Source organism: Nymphaea colorata, chromosome 11 (genome assembly GCF_008831285.2).
Source record: "Nymphaea colorata isolate Beijing-Zhang1983 chromosome 11, ASM883128v2, whole genome shotgun sequence".
In the NCBI taxonomy this organism is placed as follows: Eukaryota; Viridiplantae; Streptophyta; class Magnoliopsida; order Nymphaeales; family Nymphaeaceae; genus Nymphaea; species Nymphaea colorata.
This window is the reverse complement of record NC_045148.1, coordinates 9,132,740-9,153,908: the sequence shown is the minus strand read 5'-3', so window position 1 is coordinate 9,153,908 and position 21,169 is coordinate 9,132,740. Positions and strand designations below refer to the sequence as shown.

General features: G+C 40.0%; 2 protein-coding genes across 2 annotated transcripts; both read right to left on the bottom strand.

Annotated features, from left to right (window-relative positions):
- Positions 1 to 691: 691 nt before the first annotated feature.
- On the bottom strand, positions 692 to 8,507 carry LOC116264482 (cysteine-rich receptor-like protein kinase 2). The gene is made up of 8 exons (XM_031644749.2): positions 8,135 to 8,507; positions 5,366 to 6,190; positions 5,166 to 5,279; positions 4,546 to 4,679; positions 3,713 to 3,923; positions 3,125 to 3,359; positions 2,372 to 2,519; positions 692 to 1,945 (listed from the first exon to the last, which is right to left on the bottom strand). Exons 2-8 carry the CDS (start codon positions 6,108 to 6,110, stop codon positions 1,601 to 1,603), a joined length of 1,932 nt encoding a protein of 643 aa, XP_031500609.1. The 5' UTR covers positions 6,111 to 6,190; positions 8,135 to 8,507; the 3' UTR covers positions 692 to 1,600.
- A 7,399-nt stretch (positions 8,508 to 15,906) lies between these two features.
- Positions 15,907 to 19,774, bottom strand: LOC116263985 (cysteine-rich receptor-like protein kinase 3). Its single transcript, XM_031643847.2, has 7 exons — positions 18,780 to 19,774; positions 18,131 to 18,244; positions 17,927 to 18,066; positions 17,628 to 17,838; positions 17,306 to 17,540; positions 16,820 to 16,964; positions 15,907 to 16,707 (listed from the first exon to the last, which is right to left on the bottom strand). Exons 1-7 carry the CDS (start codon positions 19,537 to 19,539, stop codon positions 16,375 to 16,377), a joined length of 1,938 nt encoding a protein of 645 aa, XP_031499707.1. The 5' UTR covers positions 19,540 to 19,774; the 3' UTR covers positions 15,907 to 16,374.
- Between the last annotated feature and the right edge of the window lie 1,395 nt (positions 19,775 to 21,169).

Genomic DNA, 21,169 nt, shown 5'->3' with positions numbered 1-21,169 from the left:
TCAGATTTTCAATGTTCTGCACGGCAAAATGCAAAACTGTAAATGCTACAGCACATCCCCAAATCAAAAGAAGAAAAAAATAACAATGAGAGAGGGAGAAGTTAGAAAGGAACTCACCGTGGCACCACCGGTGGTTCGGTCACCGCCTCACGGACCTTGCCCCTCTCGTCGGTCCTCCACACTTCACAGTAGTGGTCACGGGTAACGCGACTCACGCCATCACAGAGTCCACTGGTCACTGGCCTACCGGAACCAGCGCCGGCAGGCAGAGGACCGACCAAGCCGGCGGCGGTGAGCCGGCTAGGAGGCGAGCTTGGCGAGGGTTTCAAGTTTTCAAACCTTGTTTTTTCAACACCCTCACCCAGCACGGGCCACCAGGCTAGTCCAGGGCTGCACATCCTGACATCCAGTTCGAGCTTGCTCGAACTCGACTAGTTTAAAAACGAGTTAAAGCGAATTAAAGCTTGAGTTCAAATGTATGTTGGAAATGTTAAACTAGTTAAGTTCCAGTTATAAAAACTTGACACGTTTGATTACACAATGAATATTTGAATTATAATAAAAAAATAATTAAACAACAACTTCACGACATAATTGAATTAAAAGAAACAAAACATGCTTAACATAAACGAGTTAAACAACTTGAGTTTGATGTTGCATCTTCCAGTAGAGCTCGAGCTTGAGCTTGAGCTTGTTCTGTCAAGCTCAGGGCGAGTTCGTTTTGTCAAGCGCTAGTCGAGTTCTAGCTGGAGTATTTTTGAGTCGAGTTGAGCTCAAATTGGCCGAACTTGAGCTCGATTCAACTCATGCGCAGCTCTACACGGGGCCTGGCCTAAGCTTTTTGAGGGGGAAAAGGCTTAGCTTCTTGCTTAATTGGTCCTTCTTGCTTAATTGGTCCAGCAAGTTCAAGGCTTTCATCAAGCTTGTTCGTCATCTTGCAAGCAGCTCCAACTCCGCCTGTTTGAAGAGTATCGTTTACTAGAGTCAACCACAATTTCACCAACCAATCAGCCCCATCAGTTATGCTACATCTCTCAGAGCACATCATACTATACTGGGCAATACCATCATCATCTCCATTAATCATTAATTACACAATACATGGTCCAGATAATTACGTAAAATGAAGTTGGCATGATCTCTTGATTTCTAAACCAATGAAGACCTCCACCCATCCTCTACAACTCAATATTGGAATATCCCAATCTCTAATCTGAAACAGAAAGAATAAAACCCTTACAGATCATATGTAGCCATTCCTCTGTTACTGAGATGCTCGCTTAATTGGCTCATAAGGACACATGCAACCTGTTGCCTCTTTTCATATGGAAAGGCATACACTCTTGTAACTTTTTCGAGGCGGCGACGGCCCATCTTTCTATCCAGACTCGATGAGGTAACTGGTGCATTATAAGGTCAGTTGGCGCATGACAACATCAACATGCAACACCAACACGGCTCGCCGTTTACAAGACCTGCTTAGTGCTGAAAGTTCCGTAGCACTAAACAAAGGACAAGCCTTGTCTAGTAGTAGGCAAGTATTCAACAAGAGATCTTTAGCCTCATCCTGTCTCTTTTTTCTGCAAGTGATCCTGCTTCTTCACCTTGGATAGAAGCTACTGTGAGAGATGCTGGCTCCAGAAGATCCTGAAGGGCAGACCAGGCAGCTGGAGCTGTCGAAGTTATCATTGAACTCCATTCTTGTTTCATCCATGAAAGGAGGGTGGGATGGTGGTGCTAGGCTTTCATCCCTTCTTAACAGCATCTCCAGAGCCCTTTTCATGGAAGGTCTTAGAGCAGAGGCCTCTTGTGTGCAAAGAAGCCCCACGTGAACAACTCTGCATGCCTCTCTTGTGACAGTGTAACGATCGTGAGTGTTGTAAGCCGCCATCATATTTGTATCAATCATCTCATGCACGGTATCTGATTGGAAACGCTTCCATGCCTACAAGCCAGCACACATACTATAGTTAGTGAAGGCCCGGAATTGGACAGTAAATTGGCATCAATCAATCCAACCATTTGAGGTACAGTTTGGCAAGTTTTGATCAAACCATGTGGTAGATAGAGGGCATGACCCCAAAAAATTTTATGCACAAGGTGATACATGAAATAATACCAGTCGACTGTCGACGCGGTAAGTTGATGCATCCAAACATCCTCATGTAATAGCAATGTGACTATTGACACGACCAAGCTTTTGAATTTTACTAGCTTCTAGGTCATTGCTATTTAAAATTTTTATTGCTTATGGTTTAAGATAACGAACTTCCCACTTTTCAGCACCATCGGTGGCTTATAAGTGTATGATCAGCATGCCATATGCCACAATAATTCGTTTCTACATCAAATATGGAAGATGAAAAATTACCGTCGTAAGTAGGCTCTCTGTGTATTCCTCCCCTGCTTTTCTGTTCTGCACACCACTTACAATCTCAAGTAGGAGAACACCAAAACTGTACACATCTACCTTTTCTGTTAACAGTCCATGAGCAAGGTACTCAGGTGACATGTAACCCCTGCAGGATAAACAAAAATGCAATTCTCATAATTCTGTGGTACCGACACTAACTACAGGCGCTATAAACCTCACGAGTTCCCACGCAGCTAGCAAGTACTACTAGCTTTTGTAAACTTAAGACGGAACAAGTGGGAAAGTAAAGAAAAGTCAGCCTGTTTCTTATCGATGAAATTTCAGAAAAATCCTTGAGAATTTAGAAGCCAAGTAAGATCCTTATCATTCAGCTAAGAAAAGGCACATGATTGAACTAATACGACTCTGAACTGAGTATCGGATGGCCAGGGCAAATAATGCTGGTGATGATAAAGAACGTACAGATGCATGTGTTGTGCCAAACCATAAGGGTCCAAAATTGAGGACTGGCAACATAGTGAAAAGCAATTTATTGGCTTCATGAACTCAAATTCAAGAACATGACCAGCACCCGCGCATGGCAGAGTGCAGCTAGATGCAGTTAGGTTGATTAAGCAAACTATGAAACATAAGCCAAATGATGAAAGCAGAATAAGTTTTTTGTGGAACTTTCATTGTTTCAGCTTTACCAAATTGTGAAACGAAAAAGAAGAATAAAGTATCTGGTCTTCAAGTGCAAAAAATACTTACAATGTCCCCGCAACGGCCGTGCTTATGTGGCTTTTGTCTTCCTCAAAGGACCTTGCAAGGCCGAAATCAGATATTTTGGCTCGGAATTTAGAATCAAGCAGTATGTTGCTTGCTTTTATATCTCGATGAATGATCTTGATTACGGAATTCTCATGCAGATACACCAAGCCTTCTGCAGTTCCTACAATGATGTCCATTCTTTTCTCCCAATTTAATTGCCTAGCACGAACTGGGTCTGTCAACAGGAAGTAGAGAGAAAGAGAGAGACAGAGAGAGGTATGCCATTAGCAGGTGCAGTGAATAAGTCGTTTGCAGAAAAGGGTGAGCAGTCACTAGTCAAGAACGTATTGAAAATCAGAACTGCTGCCAAATACCAAGCATACAATGATCACCAACTGGTATTTTACTTTTCACTTTCTCAGAAGCACCCATATTAGTTTCTTTTTTTTTTTTTTGGGGGGTGTGGTGTTGGGGGTGGTATTCACTAGACCAGCAACTAAGTTCTGAATTTGATCTGCTCTCTCTCTCTCTCGTATGGAAGTAAAGCATGTAAATTTTGATCCACCCAAAGCGAGAAAGGGGACCTACCAAATATGAAGCCGTCAAGGCTTTTGTTTGGTAAGTATTCATAGACAAGAAGGCTCTCTGGCCCATTGCAACTGCAACCAAGCAACCTCACGAGGTTCTTGTGCTCAATGCTGCTGATCATGTTCACTTCATTGTAGAAATCTGCTACGCGATGTCTATTATTAAAGAACAACCTCTTTACAGCAATTTCTCTTCCATCTGCCAGTACACCCTGTAATAAAGCAGTCATCACGTAAAGCCCATAGTTTCAGACGATTTAAACAGAGCAACCTGGTTTCCTTTTAGCGACATGGTTCCTGTATTCTTATCCCAAAAGTGTTTGCCGAAAATCTAACTGGCTACTTTTTAAAAATTTCCAATTATTGAACTGATAAGGACAGGTTCTGAGCTAAGCCACATAGTTATGTGTACGGTTCAGGTACGGGTACGAAGATACATTTATGAACACGGCAACTTTAAAATATGCTGGTACAGAATATGGCTGGACAATTGCATATATATATATATGCATTTATGCAAAATAATACAAAACAATCAAAATGAAAGCAACATTTAAATAAACAAATGAATTTAAATAAAAACATTGCATGTCAATGAATAATAACTCTAAAAATAGAATGAAAAGTGAGTTGGAAAAAATGAAATCACATAAACGTTGCATAATTTGGATCAGTTTCAATCTAAAAAGTATCCAAGCGTGTCTGTCCAAGTATTACTTTGGATACTGGTATGACAACACAGTCATGTGAACCTTATTGAAGTACCATGTGACTTAGGCTTTGAGCTTGATCAAGACTGAGAAAGGAATAAAGAATGTCCATTATACTACTTACCTTGTAAACAGTACCAAAACCTCCCTGTCCAAGTTTGTCATTTGAGTTGAAATTTCCAGTAGCTTTCTCAAGTGCAGAATAAGTGAAATGCAGGTTACTGTTCAAAAGTTTTGGTTCTATTTTCTCCACAGATGCTGCAAAAGAAAAGATCGATAAATCATATAAGTCGCCTTCTCATTCTTTTGATCTATGAACCTATAAATTTAAACCCTTAGATATTCCCCCTCCCCGCTATTTCAAACCTAATGCTACCGACCTGTCATGAACAAGCACAGCAATAACAGGGCTATCAAATGAGATCACCTGACGTATATATACATATATTTAGCATGTCGGAAGTGAGATCACACTCTTTATAAGAATCACACTTCTCCATGAGTCTTATCAGTGTAATTATTATAATAATATACTGATAAGAAGATGAACGATTTTATATTTCACATGACAGAACAAAAATGACAGGTAACCTGATCCCTACTAAATTATTGCATGTTGGCAGTTGCTAGGAAGATCTTTTGAATATGTGGGTATGTTACTCCGGAAAACACGGGGCTTATGCCCCAATAAAACATCCAAATTCCCAAGTTTGCAAAAATACAATGAATGATGGGCTTCCATACCTTTCCGCTTATCTGCGATCTTTTTCTGCTTCCAAAGATACGTTCCAATTACAATGGCAATGATGGCGAAAGAAGTTGTGCTTACCACAGCTGCTATTAGAACAGCTTTGCTCACTGTCAAGTTTAATACATATAAATTATCAGAACAAAAGCGATTACCATTACAACAGGGGAATTGGTTGGGGGAGAGAGAGACTTACCTTTGCCACCGCCGTTCGAGTAGTTGTTCAAAAAGTCCGTGTCCGAGAACCTCAGAAAGCATCCCGTGTACATGGCCCGCCCTCCGGAATTCGGCAGACATCCCAACAGGGCCGCCGACGCGTTCGTCAAGCACTCCCTGCACCGGCTGGCGTTCACCGTCCTCCAACAGTTGGCCAGGCCGTACACCGACTCGTTGCCGGCGGTGACCGCGGCCCTGCTGAACCTGCCGCTGCTTCCAGACGCATCCATGACCAACCGACCGACCACCTGCCTGGCCAATGCAGCGAAGGCGCTGGACTTGGGGGCAGAGTTGGTGCAATTGATGCGGTCCGGCCATCCATAAATCTCATCAAAGAAGCTGTAATTCTCGCCCCTCATGAAGCAGCCGTCGAGGAATAGCCGGCCGCCGTTGAAAGGGAAGCACTGGGGGAGAAGCGTCCGAGCTTCGGCGTAGCAGAGGACGCAGTCGAGGGTCGAGAGGTCGCCGTAGCACTGAGCGAGCGCGTAGCTTGAGTCCGGCCCCGAGCCTTTCACCGAGAGGCCGAACTGGTCGGTACGCACCTGGTTGCTGATGTTGTCCATGGTGTTGAGGAAGTTGGGGACGTAGGCCGTCGTGTTGTGCTCCAAATCTTTGCTGCATGACACGAACAACGTGTTGGATCTTGGATCCGCCATTATTGTTGTGGAGGCACACAGAAGCAGAAGTTGGAGGACAAGAGCCACAAGGACCGAACGCGTCCTCATTCTCCTTTTTTCTCTTCGTTCGATTTCTTCCAGATGAAACAGACTTTCAATTGTTCACGATCAGGATCACCACCAGTATCCTAGAGAAGATTGAATTGTAGAAATGATACAGTGAGTAAAAAGGACAGACGGGCAAAAAGCACGCTTAGCGCAACATGAGCTCCGGGAAGGTGAATTGGATTGTCGGAGATAGGTGCCCGACCGGTCAAGGGCCAGCTAACCTGACGACGATGATATCCCTGTCATGGCCAGAGAGACAGGAGAGTAACAATAAAGAACGAGAGGAGCCTCCTCTGTTTTTCTTCTTCTCCTTGGTAGAGAGAAAAAGAGAGAGGTCTCCAGTAATCTTCTCTACCAACCATGAAACAAGCATCACGCTTCTTCTTTTTTGCTTTTCTTTCGGCATAAAGAAAAAAATAAACATACGCAACCAGATTTCTCGAAAGTCAAAACTATTCACATCCCTTTTCTCTGCCTTCTTATTTAAATAGTATTATCAAAGTAAAAAATTTTGACAAGTGTGTCTTGCATCAGTGCATTGAATTGAGAAAAGATGAATTTTTAGTCACACAACTATAAAAAATAGCTGAAATCCTTGTGCTATATTGAGCATTATTCAATTCTGGCCACCTTGATTAAATATATTGTGCAATACCATACATCATCCAATGTCAACGAATCAGACATTCGAATCGTTTAATAAGGTATGACAAATGGGTCCAGTCCGGGACAATTAAGTATGTTTGCAAAGATGGACCAACCACTGATTTGCTACGGATGAAAATGACTAGATCAACATATCATATCTGACTTGCTACTTGCAAATCCATCAATTTCTCTTACTCATTTTTTTCAAAAACAGAATTAAAGTCAACTATCTTAACTAAATTGCTTTCTTTTTTCAACGGAGTAATATGACGACCATTGGAAAAGAAAGAAATAAGCGAGCATATAGAATGGTCTTTAACCTGATATTTACCACCCCTGAAATTAAGCTAATGAAAAATTTCAGTATTCACTAACGCTTTGAAGAGCAATTGGCTTCACGTGGCCACGAGATCGATATCATTCAAAGCCTACTCTGTGGCGTATGCTTACCTTCATAGAATGTAAAAATGAAATATTCTTTCTAAAAACTATCTCTACAGCGGAAGCAGGGAAATGGTCTAGAGCTTCTTCCTTGATTATCTCAACATATATGCGTGATAGGAAGAAGAAAATTCTGAGTTATAAACAAGTTTGGAAAGTAAAACCTCATGATCTTCTGACTTGGTAAAAATCTGAAAATCACTTTCGTTCTTGATGTCAATACAAATGAATAGGGGCCACCAACAGAAGAACATTTCGTACCATTGAAAAGTTTTCACAAGTTTGATTCAGATAGACTGATGACCTTGGCTGTGACTGCGATTGTGCGACTCTGTATATATTTTTCGTTTTCAAATCAAACTGATTGTTTCCATATTTTAGAATCAATATTCCTTCTGAATTTTTTTCAGGTTTGGAGTATGTTATTTTTTCCGATGTATGCCAGCGGCTTTTCATATTTGGCAGCTTCTCCTTCCTCCCAGTTTTACGCGTTCTTCCTCTCTTCTACGCTACAATACCAAACGACTACGTTCTTCTTTCAAAGATCATCATCCCCTGCTTCTAAGAACTCAGAAAATCGATTCAAATGCACTTAAAACTTTTGAAAAAACAACTCACTTCCAACCCCCTATATTTAGCACCGATTTGAGCTCACAGAGAAGTAAGTTTCAATGAGAGAAGAAGAGAAAGGAAAAGAACATAAAATTTTCTTCTACAACTATGATGGATAGAGTTCTGAGAGAAAGAAAGGGATAAAACAGAAATTAAGGCTGAATCCAAGCACTGGAATCGTGATCATTTCGAATCCCAACAAGGTATAAGACGCAATCGATCGCGCACCCCACATCCCCGGAAAGGTAAAAATTCTACTCTCAATTTCCCCAGAGAAAAAGGAAAACACCAGAAATCGAACGTATAAAGAAACCAGTGCTCACCTCTGATATCCTGGTCTCCTCTGCTCCCGCCTTCCAGCAGGTCCTCCGCGGGAAAGCTTTCCCTCAAAGCCCGCAATCGAAGGGAAGAACCGCGAAAACGCCGAACAAAGATCTTGAAACGAGTATCGCGAAATCAGGAACTCGGTCGCGTTACAACGGATGCTACCGACCCGAAAGAGCGACGGAATGGGATACGGCGATGGCGATCGCTGGTTGGCCGCATTTATCTGGAGGGCGGCTTTCTGGTTGGTCAATGGGGAAAAGGAAAAAGGAGATTTCGGCCGCCGGAAGATGGACGGTGCGCGCGTGGGTCAGCGAGGAGACGGAGACATCGCAACCTCGGGGTGGCGGCAGAGAGCAGCAAGCGCGGCCCGAGGGCAGAACTCCCCACAGTGATCGCGTTGACTCAATGGCATCACGTTCACACAGACAAACGTTCTCGTGATTAGTGAGCGCATCCAAGGATTAAGTCCAGAGAAGCTTCGCACTCCAAGTAGGTGGAAGGAGCCCTTTTCTGTACGTGGCGGAAAGAAAACCAGGGCTTGATTTTTTAGTATTATTATGGTCATCAAGCCGGTGGTTCATTCAGATGATGACAAGTAAAATGCGTGTGAAGAGGCAGCTGAATAAACAAATATACGTAAGAAGTTTCTTTATTATATAGAGTCCTCGTCTTCTGTCGTATAATATAAAAAAGACTCCTGCTTGTATCATTTTGCTAAATAGTGCTATGCTTTTTGAAATTCCCATACAAATGTTATTGAAGTTAACACTAACCAGTTTCGAAATAAGTGAACAAGATAACAATTATTTTGCTAATCATATTCCAGTTTTTGCTTGGTAACAAAGAGAGAAAGTTTACAAAATGGCTTCATGCTTGAAAGAAGATGAAAGTTGTTTTTGGATGACACCATAAAAAAAACATCAAGTCGGGAAAACAAAATTTTGTAAAAACCTTATTTTTCAACCTGCTTTTGAAACTAATCGCCGCATAGACGTTCTTCGGAAACCCTGTTTGTCTGTTCGGGCGACAAGAGCAAAAGAATATTCACTACAAAAAAGTTTACCAATAAATGGTGCAACAATCCAAAGGTTTAGTTTAGAGAGCTTACAAATAGAATTGTTAAATAATTAGTTATTATGATTCCTAGCTTTTTTCAAGCTAGAATCAAAACTATTAAGAGGCAGTTTGGGATCAGCTACACTAGGAGCATGAGCCTAGGAATGGATCGAGTTGTTATAAATGAGAGCTAGATATTTCTAAAATTTCTTTTTGTCAAAATTATTATTATTATTTTTTATAGACTTAGTTTCGATTGTCATCCAAACACACCTTAAATACTAGGGGCTTAAGGGTGCCAACGAAACATGTTAAAAACCTTTTCACTTTCTATTCTTTCAATTAGGTGAAGTAAAGCATTTAAGGTTAAAACAATTTGAATTTCACAAACAATATTAATACAGTCGTTAATATACAATAAAAGAATAATATGTGAAAATTAATTTACAAAATTGCAGAAATCAGGAACATTATGCAGCTTACTTTATGAACCAAAAACTATTTGAAGAAAAGAAACACATTAGCTCACAAGTGAAGAAATATGGCAGCTTTCTAACATTGTCTTTTTCATGTTTGAAAAATGTTTGTTTCTACAAAATGGTAGAAAGTGCTCAAAATACTTATGAGGTAAGCATAAATATATCTAATCATTGTATGTGTCATGGGCTGACTTTCTTGAGCCCGTGTGACCCGGGGATAACACCTTTGCCGTAAGCCTAAAGGGACTCAATAGTGTGCAAAAAACTTGAGAATAGTGAAGGAGCAAATTAGTCGAAGATTGCAACGAAATTGAAGGTTGCTCTTGCAATGGACATAAATTGTATTGATCAGAAGAGTGATGTAAGCAAAGAAATTTGGAAAGAAATCTCAACTTTACTTACATAGGATGGCCGAAGCTTCTTACATGATTCAAATGCAAACCTTCCCAAACACAAAATCCCCAACATACACTTAGAACTGATGGAAGGGTGTTCTGTCGCAAGTAAACAAAAAAACAAACCAAAAACATTGTAAACAAAATGGAAAGTAAGCACCCTCTCACGGGTCCCAAGTGTATGTTGGAGATTCTGTGTTTGGGGGTGATCGGCATTTGAATCATGTAAGAGATCTCAGCTATTCCATGTATGTAAAGTTGAGATTTTTTTTCAAACCTCTTTGCTTACATCACTCTTGTGATCAATGCAATCTATGCCTATCGCAAGAACATCCTCCATTTCTTTACAATCTTTGATTTTCTTGTGCTCTTGCTATTCTCAAGTCTTCCACACACTATAGAACCCCTTTAAGCTTACGGCAAAGGTGCTATCGGGGGGCCGCACCGGCTGAAGAAAGTGAGCACCTGACCGTATGAATTGGGATTGAATATTTCAGTTAAGGACAATGATGAAGACCGACTACCATTTTGTTGGTTTTCGCCAAAGCATGCTTTATATTATATTAAGAAGCTGAGAAACTTGTGAGAAGCTTTCCTTTACTTATGGTTAAAGGCTTAGACTTTAAAGATCAACAAACGAATTTTTTTCAAAAAAGAACCGCTGATTTTGCTAAGGAACAACAAGCACCATGCTTATGTATGAATATTTATACTTTGCTGCGCAAGTCAGGCAAGAAAGCACCCAATTAGAAAAGTTTAAACTTAAACTCATGATATAATAAAGATGTTAAGTATTTGCAAGTGGGGAAAAACATTTAAGAGTAAAAAAAAAAAAACCTAAATCCAAGGTGGCTCCAAGCACTATAAGTTTGAGTTCCAATAGCACACAGTAAAATGAAAAATTGAGAAAATCCTTACTCCCACATATCACGATATTCAAGCCTACCAAGAATCCGAAACAAGTAAAAGAATTAGCTTTCGTGGACGAAGCGTGAACTTGGAAATATCCAGGAAGGTGACCTGACCAACTTGATTTTGAAGCATGACAAGTTATATATATATATATTTCAATAGGTAATTTATGACAAGTGTGGTGCATGTGGAGAGAAAAGTTGTCGACAATGGGGTTCAAAATGCCATTTGGATTCAAATGAAGGCACTGATTAGAAAAGATCCTAAATAATTTACGTGACCGACAAAAGAAAAGAGGATTCAAAATGTGAACCGGATTCGAAGGAAGACCCACATATTAGCAAGCAAGGCCCTAAATAATGTCAAACCTGATAAAAGGAAATAAATAAGTCCAAATTAACTAAAGAAATTATACCAAAAAGTTTGTGCAGCGACAATAATTCATGGGTGGCATTAGAAAATTCATGAACTAGTGTTCAGATCTAGGAAATTCTTATACAAACTATAATACTTTTCTATAGTTGTATACATTTGTCAAAAATTAATTTTCTAATTAATATTATTTAGGGATCCATAATTGATGTAGCCGAATCACTGGATCCACGGGTTGGTCGATGCGATTCTAAAAGCGATTCTCAAAATATTATTGGCCTCAATTATGAAGGCTTGGCCGACATTATGAAAAGATTCGGACAGCATAATGCTTAAGATTGAGCCTTAATTCAAGACCTCAACTTAACACCATCATCTTTTCATGGTCTGGTACGTTTTCACACTCTCACGCCCACATATCAAGAAAATAATGCTTCTAAAAATTCTTGAAGTTGCAATCCTCCTTGGGTCTCTCAACTTTCTTTCTCCGAACTGTGAGAATGAAAAAGAAAGAAGACAAGAAGAGATCGTCCCTAGATAATTTTTGAGACTGCTATGGTCCTGTTCGGATTGCACCAACCCTAAAGAAAACTAGGGTGATTTACCAACTATTTTGCGATCATTATTTTATGTTCAAAGGGATGATCGAAAGTCAATCTTCTTTAGAACTGAGAAATTTGAACTTAGCCGCTTGCATATGCAAAAACATCTCCAAAGAGTTAAACTGAGACAAGGATGGAGCTAGAAAATTTTGGCTAAGAAGTACTAAATATAAAATTTTAAACATTCAAAGGATTCCAATATATAAATGAGCAAAATTGCTTAAAAATACAGATACAAAAATGAGGAGTTTTTTTTAGGTTCAGTGTGATCAATTTACGCATACTTTTCCCACACCTGTCTTTGTCCCTAAACTAGAACTAGAGTGATGGATTCTTATTCTATGAGATGGACCTGAATGCGACTACCCATTTAATCTTATGTAATCCTGCGAATCCTCTTGAAAGAGAGTGGTGCCTTCGGGAACACGAACACAGGCGATGCATGGCTGTCATCAGCTCGTGTCATAAGGTGTTGGGTTAAGTCCCGCAACGAGCGCAACCCTTGTGTTTAGTTACCACCATTGTCCCCTGTACCAATAATGGCATCATATTAAATAGATAGGTACCATTGTCACAAAAAACGCCGTTTTTTTTAAAAAAAAATGTGTATTTAACGTCAAAAACAGTTCTGCCGTATAATACTCGTACTATTCCTTTTTTTAAAAAAAAATATCAAAAAACAAAAAATGCGTATAATACCCATTTAATACCCGTATTATATGTTATTTTTTTGTTTTTGTCGTTTTTTTATTAATTATTATTTTTTATAATTTTTAAGATGTATTAAATGTTTAATTTTTAAAAAAAATTTGTCGAACTTTTTCCGTTTTATTATCGATATATAAAACTTTGTTGTATTATACCCGTTTTTTTTCTGGCCGTTTAATAACCGTCCCCGTTTTTTGTGACAATGATAGGTACATACATTTATAGATAGGTACAGACACCAACAATGTGATCTTCAAAGATTTTCAGAACATCATCTAATTCTAATTCACACAGATAGAGAGAGGGACAAAAAGGGTCCACTTATATCCTCATCTCAAGAACAACATTACTCATCAATAATATCTTGATAGCGCCCTCTAAGATTCGAATTGAAGACATGACTACACCAAACTACCGAACTCAACCGGTTGCAGAATCTATCACCAATTGGTGAGAGAGAGAGGGAAACCTGATCTGCAGTAACTGTGTTTTGGACTAATATTGACCATATAGTTATGTGCATAAAGGAACATGCGCATAAATGAATGATGCAGCTGAAAAGGGAAAAGAAATGACGGGAGAGCACGTGGTGGAGCCATGGCCGTTTGAATAGGAAGGGAGTCCTCTTGTAGCTAAGTGATGCATTATTAATGAAGGTTGGTATCGCCCTTACAGGCAGAAACGTGGACGAATTTACGCTCCTTCTTTCTCCGTTCTGTCTATCTGCTTTCATGAAGCGGGCCAGGAAAGGAAATAGTTTGTTTATTCATTTTACTGTAAACATGACTTATATATTAGTTTAATTGATGGCCCGTTAGTGCCCATCTGAGTTCAGGTTTCTGGCTCTGCCACCAATTTTAACCAAACCGACGACCGATTTTACAGTAACGTTGAGAGCTTTTTCTACTTTATAATCTGAAACTGATTAAACTCTTCCTAGATTGCACTTAAATGTCGAGAAACTGTGAAGGATCGGGCAACCCATGACTGTAATACTCTGAAGGATTTTACTGCTGACCTCGAGAGAGTTCAGATCTAACTTTTCTTTCCAACTTGTTTCAGAAAAAATGTTAGAAGAAAGATGCTTCTTGAAGGAAAAGGACAACAGCAACAAAGAATAATGCTGGTTGACTGGCAGCGTTCGGCAATGGCAGGTCAACTGCGGGGAAGACCTGCAACGCGTTGATGAAGTCTCCGGCGCCACAGCAGCAGTTTCAATGGCTGCACATGCTGCTGGATGATAAGGTTGGTGCCTCTTTTTGACATGTAAGAAGAAATTTCGATTATTGACAGGAAGTGCCAGGTCTCGTCACCTTTTGCCAACCACTTCTTGTCGGGAGCTATTTGCTTCCACATAATTGATGGGATATATATATATTAGCTAATGGCTCCTTAAATAAAATTAAGGCATACATGTTTCCAGAGAAGACATTCTTGACGTGTAATCTGTCATATTTGTGGTCTTCTCTTCAACAATGTAAAGCTTTTGAGTCTGATTTTTTTATATATTAGAAGCCTTTGTCTGCACATGTATGAGAGGTTTAACCTCCGAAAATGGCCATATTGCAGTTTGAACCCATGCAATCAAATGAAGAAAGTGATCAATTATATGAATGTGGAGCACCATTCAAATCATATTTTGTTTGATTAGTGTAACATCATCAATACATTGAAAACTTAAGAGAAGCATATCCATGACTCATGACATAAAGGTATTTCAGTTTTCCAAACTCTATCTTCTCTTGAAATTGGCCACAAGTTCTTAATAGGATAACAACATGAAAAGTGATCAATGCGCGTTCGTTTAGTGGAGGTGGTGGGTAGTGGTAGTTCCACTTTAAATACACGCATGGAGTTGATGAAGACCGTATATAATGATCTACAAGGACCAACTAGCTGCAGTCATGATGGAGTTGATGAAGACATATTGAGAATATTTTTGCTACTCCTGACCTCCATCCATTTAGATTTTTAAGTCATTGCATGCAATTGACCCTTGACTTACTTTTTTTGAAGAAGGGGAGAAAGAGGAGCACTATGCACTATTAAATTCTACCACTTAGGCAGGTCTATTGACTTGTGTCCGGACTAGTCGACTCAAGCCCAAGACAACTAAATCAAGCTAAAGTTAGAGTATTTAGGTTTATACCCCCCTCAATAAAGCCTTTCAAATGCATTTTCCTTTTCTTGGGCAAGGGAGAAAACATATTAGATAAGGGGCCGTTTGGTAACTGTGAGTGTCTTAAGAATCTGCAATCTTTGAGCTGGTTGAACTGACTTAACCTGTACCACCTATAAATGGCCAAAGAGGAGTAAATTGCATGATTTGGAAGAGTACATAAAACCACCAAACAAGAATTATTTACATGATTTGGAAGACTACATTAACTCTCAGATCTTTTATTGTCTCCATTTCAAGTTGACTTGTCTCTCTCAAATTTGGGACAGCAACAGCCAAGGGAAGTTTGTTCTTGGACTTCAATGTGCCCCATGAAAGGGTTACTCACCAGCACTAACATGTTCGCTTCTGTACATGCTTTCAGCAGGAGAAGCTTTGAGCAGGAGAACTTTGGTTCATCTCCTCTCTAAGCTTTTTTTTTTTTTTTTGTTTTGGTTCCTGAAGACCTTCAATTTTTCAATATTCCAATAACGGAGTTAGGTTTCTCGAAGCCACAAGAGTCGACAGCTGACCATTCTAACGAAACCGCCAAAAAGGGAAGATGCAATGTAGCTTTCCCTTTGTGATACGTATCCAGTTTGTCCTGTTACTCCTGTACATTGTGAAAGAACCGAAGCTTGCTTTGTCCTGTTCTCACACATACATCAACGGAAACGGGGACGAAGACGGCGACAGAGACAGAGACAGAGAAAGAGAGCGACACCACAAAAAAATAATCAGATATTTAATCAATATTCACTTCTGTTTCAAATTTTAGACTTGGAGGTAAAGCCCAATTAAATTCTACCTGATCACCAGTTAGTATCATGCTTCATGCTTTTAGTGAATCTGCCAAAAATGGAGTGGATTTGGCTTCACACACATACGTTACCGGATCACTGGCACAAACAGACACAGATTGAATTCTGCCTGGATATATAAGTTTGCACGTCTAATTTGATTTGGGTATAGCCAGAGTGAAGTCCCTTGAGACTCTCCCGCGTGATGTCCAGGCGTACAAGCCGGTTTGCGTTGCACCAGATGCACTTGAGCCATTCAAGCAGAAACTAACACATAAGCTATATGTTCAGTACAAAGAATACATTTATTCATTAGCTTTTACAATACATGTTCAGCATGGAGCTATACAGCTTTGCTCTTAATAACATTATGGGAACATCTTCTGTGAGCAATTCGCATCACTAACCACAAAAAAGGTCATCCTTTTGGGTGCCATCAGACTTAACAATTTCAATGGCAGGAATTTTCATGACTATCTCAGGAACAGACAAACCAAACCCAGGTTCAAGCCAGTTCAAGGCTCAAACTCGGGCATCTAGCTAGCCGTGGTAGATTAATTATTTCAGATAATTGATTCTTACATCAATCTTGAGAACCAGAAAATCCTATATGTTTATTTGAAGTCTGATTTTTCCGCGCTCTCTTTTCACATTCTAGGCCAAGGCAATACAGCATAGTCTCCAATGCATTGATGTTGTAAGCATTTTCGTTCCGATCTTCAAGTCTGACATAATATGCAAGTCTTCCAACAGTTTATCTTGGATCAAGCACGGTGATAGTCATACTATTCCTTGAAGATTGAGTTGCAGATCCTTCTTGAGAAACGGATGTACTCGTGACAGCAAAAGGTACTTGGCTTGCCACATTAGGACTCAGAAATGGAGGCTGATTTGGAGAAGGTATGTTGCAGTTTGTGTCAGTGAGCATTTTCACCACCATGGACATTGGTGGCCGCAGTTCAGCCGATGCTTGACAGCAAAGTAGCCCGACTTTAAGCATATGAACAGCATCTTCTCTTGAGAAGTTACCTTCCAGCTTTGGATCAACAGCTTCACTTAGCCTGTTTGATAAGTGGAAGTTCCAAACCTGAACAAGGAGTATGCGTTAACTATAAACTGTCAAAGATAAAGGATTCATGTTTTCAGAAGGAAAGGACAATTACTGCACTTTCAAATCCAATCAAGGTAAAAAAAATCACCATTTGTAAAGCATAAACACAGTTTGGTTGGCAAGAAGTATTCTTTTTCCCAGTAACTATCTCAATGACAACCACTCCAAAGCTGTAAACATCTGCTTTCTCTGTCAACTTTCCACGGACAAGATACTCTGGTGCCATATAGCCCCTGTGGAACATAAAAAATTAATCGAAATGGACAAATGAGTTATTTTTAACCATTGATTTGGCACCAACATATGCAACTGTTGCAACTATTTAGTCATTAATGCATACTTAATGCAGTCATGCAAATTTTTACTGCTCAAGGCATGGAAGTATCTTCAATGATTTAAATTGTTATCCATTTCAGTTTTCAAAAAACAACTATCAGACTATTCCAGCAAACTTACTATGCACAAGATTGATATTGTAATGGAAAAACCCATGCCTTCTTGCCATCCAAAAAAACACACACACACACACATATCTGGAGCACAGAAAGTACGGTGGTACGAGGAAATTGCTTACAGGGTGCCAGCAACAGCAGTGCTAATATGACTTTTGTCTTGCGGAAAGCATCTAGCTAGACCAAAATCTGCAATCTTTGCAGTAAAATCGTCATCAAGGAGTATGTTGCTCAGCTTTATGTCTCTGTGTATAATCCGAAGCTTGGACTCCTCGTGAAGATATGCCAAACCTTTGGCAGTTCCTAGTATGATATTTTTCCTCATATTCCAACTCAAAATTGAATTGCTGTCATTGCCTGCAGAAGCATGGAGCCTATTAGCAAATTTTATGGAGGAAGTTGCAGAAACTAAAAATGGTGAGAGAGAGAGACAGAGAGACTGACCGAACATAACTTGATCGAGGCTCTTGTTGGGTACGTATTCATAAACAAGAAGACTCTCTGGGCCAGTAATGCTGCAACCCAACAGTTTGACAAGATTCTTGTGCTCAACACCACTGATCAAATTGACTTCATTGAAAAATTCATCTACCCATTGCCTTGTACTGAAAAACAAGCGCTTTATGGCAACAATCTTTCCATCTGATAGTGTGCCCTGTTAAGTAAGCATAATAATTCCATTTAGTTGTTATCAATATTAGAGAACTTTATTTATCGACATGATGACCACGAAAGAACTTCACCTTGTAAACGGAACCTGATCCACCCTGCCCTAATTTATTCGACCGGTTAAAGTAATTGGTAGCTCTTTCAAGTGTCTCATATTTGTAGTTCAATGCAGATTTCTTCACAGCAGCAGCTAGGCCACCAAGTTGTTTTTTCTCTGGAACAACGATCAATTTAGCGAGAGAACCACGGGCTTAAAATATATTAACAGCAAAACATACCTTTTCTTCTCCGATCAACTCTCCTCTTTCCAAGGAAAGCAGCCACAGCCAAAACAACCAGAAACACCAGAGCGGAAAAGGTTACAGAAACTATTATGGGAACTCTACGACCACCTGCAATAAAAAGATGTAAATCAATCGCACCGTGAAGCGGGAAAAAAAAAATCCATCAATTAAACAAGAGGCTTTCTCTGAAGGACAAAACTTTCAAAATAGTAAAACGAGATATAAATAACTAATAACTTATACTTTTTATGATGCTTTTCAGGAATTCATTCTAGAGAAAAACTACAGCAAGAGAGAAAGAGGTCATAATTTGGTCGTAGCCATCCACGGGCTACAGAAGAGTCTTCAAAGATCGATACAAGACACGAACAGAAACAAGAGTACAAAATGAGAATGCTATGAGGAGAGAAAAAAGACAAGAAAAACTGTAAGCATCCAGCGACAGAACCTGAGAAATATAAGAAATGTTCAACATAACATCAACAAAATTTGCTGAAAGCAACAACCGCCATCATCCCCATCACTGATAAAAACGGTAAAACAATCTAATAAGAGAGTAAGAAAAAAAAAAAAAGCTCTGCAAAAAACTATTGTTTGATGCCCTACAAAGAAATCAGAAAGCAGCAGCGCTTGATAAAATTACCTCCAGATGATGTAGACGCGGTTGAAGAATCATTATAGAACTGATAATCGGCGTATCTCAAGTAACAACCCGAGCTGAGAACCCTTGCTTGGAAAGAAGGAAGGCAAGAATCGATTTTGGAAGCTGCTGTGTCCAAGCAAGTCTTGCAGGAGCTCATATTCAATGTCTCCCAACACTGGCCTATAGCATAAACCGTCGAATTCCCGCTGCCAACAGAACCTCTCCAGAAACCATTGTTCGAAACCGCCCGAGAACTCATGTTCCCTATGATTCCCTTCGCATTGATTACGAAATCGCTCTGATTACTGTAAGATCTAGTGGAATTGCACAACGTCTTGTCCATGGGACTTGTGATTTCGCTGAAAAAGTCATAGTAGTCGTACCGGAGATAGCACCCGTCAAGATAATTCCGGCCTTCTTTTACGTTCAGCTGGAAAGGGACGCACCTGAGGATGCCCGTTTTGCTCTGAGCGAAGCAGAGGTCGCAGTCAGACTGAGAGAGATCGTCCATACACTGCCCAAATGCATAAACTCTCTCCACAGTCGAGTCGGTGACGAATTGAGCATAGCGTCGCCGGTTGATTTGTGGCGTGACGGCATCGAGCGCAGCGATAAAATTGGTGACGAAGATACTTCGGTTCGTGGCCTGCAAAGTGCCGCAGACCAGAGCAGCCTGATTGATCCGTGGGTCGGCCAGTACATCACTGAAGAAGATGAAGGAGGAGAAAAGGAGGCAAACCAGGGTCGCAAACAACGCCATGAGAGAAAAGAAAGAGAGGCAGGGAGAAGGAGGAGGAAGGAGTTGAGTAGAAGACGGAGAAGGTGGGGGTTCAAGTAGGGAAGGTCAAAATGCTGCGACAGAAAAATAACACCGCGTTGGAGTTGACCGTTTGGGTCCCGGCAAATTTCAAATAACTCCAACTCTCTCTCTCTCTCTCTCCTTCTCCCTGTTATCTGCATGTTTTTGGATCTTTCTTGGAAGAACATGATGTGAGCATTCTATCGAATTTTCAAGCATTCATTCACAGGCTTCTTGAGAAATATCAAAGTGGATCTCGCAGAAATTTAAAACAGAAAACCTTGAAGAAGGAAAGATGACAAAAAAATTTCTTACTTCAATAGACTAAAGCCACTGTTTTTGACATGTAGCCTCCTAAAAAAGGAACAACCAACCGCTCTCCCTTTGCGATTCAACTTGCTTATTAAACAATGGGTACCCTTTGTAGTGAAATCTAATGCCGGCGACAGTTTTTCTGCATCTTTTGAAAAGCTTCGCCTTACGCAAGGTAAAAGAATTCATTGAGAACATTTCATGCCATCAAACCCTCCTTGATTTCATCAAACCCATCTTGTTTCCCAAGCAATCAAGTTGGTCAGGTTATTCTTTCTTTACGACCATCAAAATTCAGATTGTTCACACAGGAATGAGCTTACTACGACAAATTGGCCCTGCGAACCGAAGCATAATCTACCTAATGCTGGGCATCGGCCTCGGCCTGACCTGGCCCAGCCCGATAAGGAGTTAGGCTTAGGCTCAGTTTTTAGAAATTTCATTTAATGGGGTGAGGTTCTATATAACCAGAAACAGATTGAGATTGAGATTGAGACCCCACTCAATTTTCAAAATCAAATTTGGATTCAATTAATACAAGATCTGGCATTTACAAGCAATCAGATCAAATCTTTGTCAGATCGCAAATCAAACATCAGACTGAGAAGTGAATTTGGTGCTGATTAGTCATCGATTTCAAATTCCTTTGTCAAGTCTGATTCGAAATCCAATTAGTAATCACAGGCATCAAGATTGTTCACTTTTGCTGCATTTTCAAGAGGGCTCACGTGCAGTCACTTTCTGCTTTTAAGAAGGTAAACGCTTCTGTCAAGCGTCTAAGGACGAAGATACGCCCTCCTACGGGCCGGACAGCATGGCTATGTTGCCCTCATTAATATCCAAAAAGCTAAACAGAAGAGTTGCATGAATCTTATTAACTCATTGGCTCTGCTATCTATCATGGAAAATGGTAACTGAAGGCTAATTTTTTCTTCGTCACTTTCATAAAGAAGGTTTGGTCTCCATCTCGTCATCAAATAGTTAAAATTTAAAAATTTGCCGCTAAAAACAATCACTATATTGACATTAGCATGACGCGGCGATGATTTATGATGATTTCAGTGACGATTAATTTTTAAACTTCAGCAATTTTCTTTGGTCTTCCTTTCGGATTAGAAACATTTTGGTTAAATGAGGAATCCTTGACATTTTTTTGTATAAAACTTTGCTTATCGAACGCATTGAGAAATTTCATCTTCTGTTTACTAGGAAATCTTTCTCCTCATGACTTCCTTTCTCGAACAGAACTTGTAAATTTTCTCTCCACGAGGCCTGAGGC

Coding starts and splice junctions, on each gene's coding strand:
- LOC116263985 (XM_031643847.2), bottom strand. CDS start 19,539: ATGGCGTTGTTTGCGACCCTGGTTTGCCTCCTTTTCTCCTCCTTCATC. Junction 18,245..18,779: donor CGCGTCTACATCATCTGGAG/GTAATTTTATCA, acceptor TTTTTATTGCAG/GTGGTCGTAGAGTTCCCATA. Junction 16,965..17,305: donor ACTGCTGTTGCTGGCACCCT/GTAAGCAATTTC, acceptor TATGTTCCACAG/GGGCTATATGGCACCAGAGT.
- LOC116264482 (XM_031644749.2), bottom strand. CDS start 6,110: ATGAGGACGCGTTCGGTCCTTGTGGCTCTTGTCCTCCAACTTCTGCTT. Junction 5,280..5,365: donor CTCGAACGGCGGTGGCAAAG/GTAAGTCTCTCT, acceptor TAAACTTGACAG/TGAGCAAAGCTGTTCTAATA. Junction 3,360..3,712: donor CCTTGACGGCTTCATATTTG/GTAGGTCCCCTT, acceptor TCCTGTTGACAG/ACCCAGTTCGTGCTAGGCAA.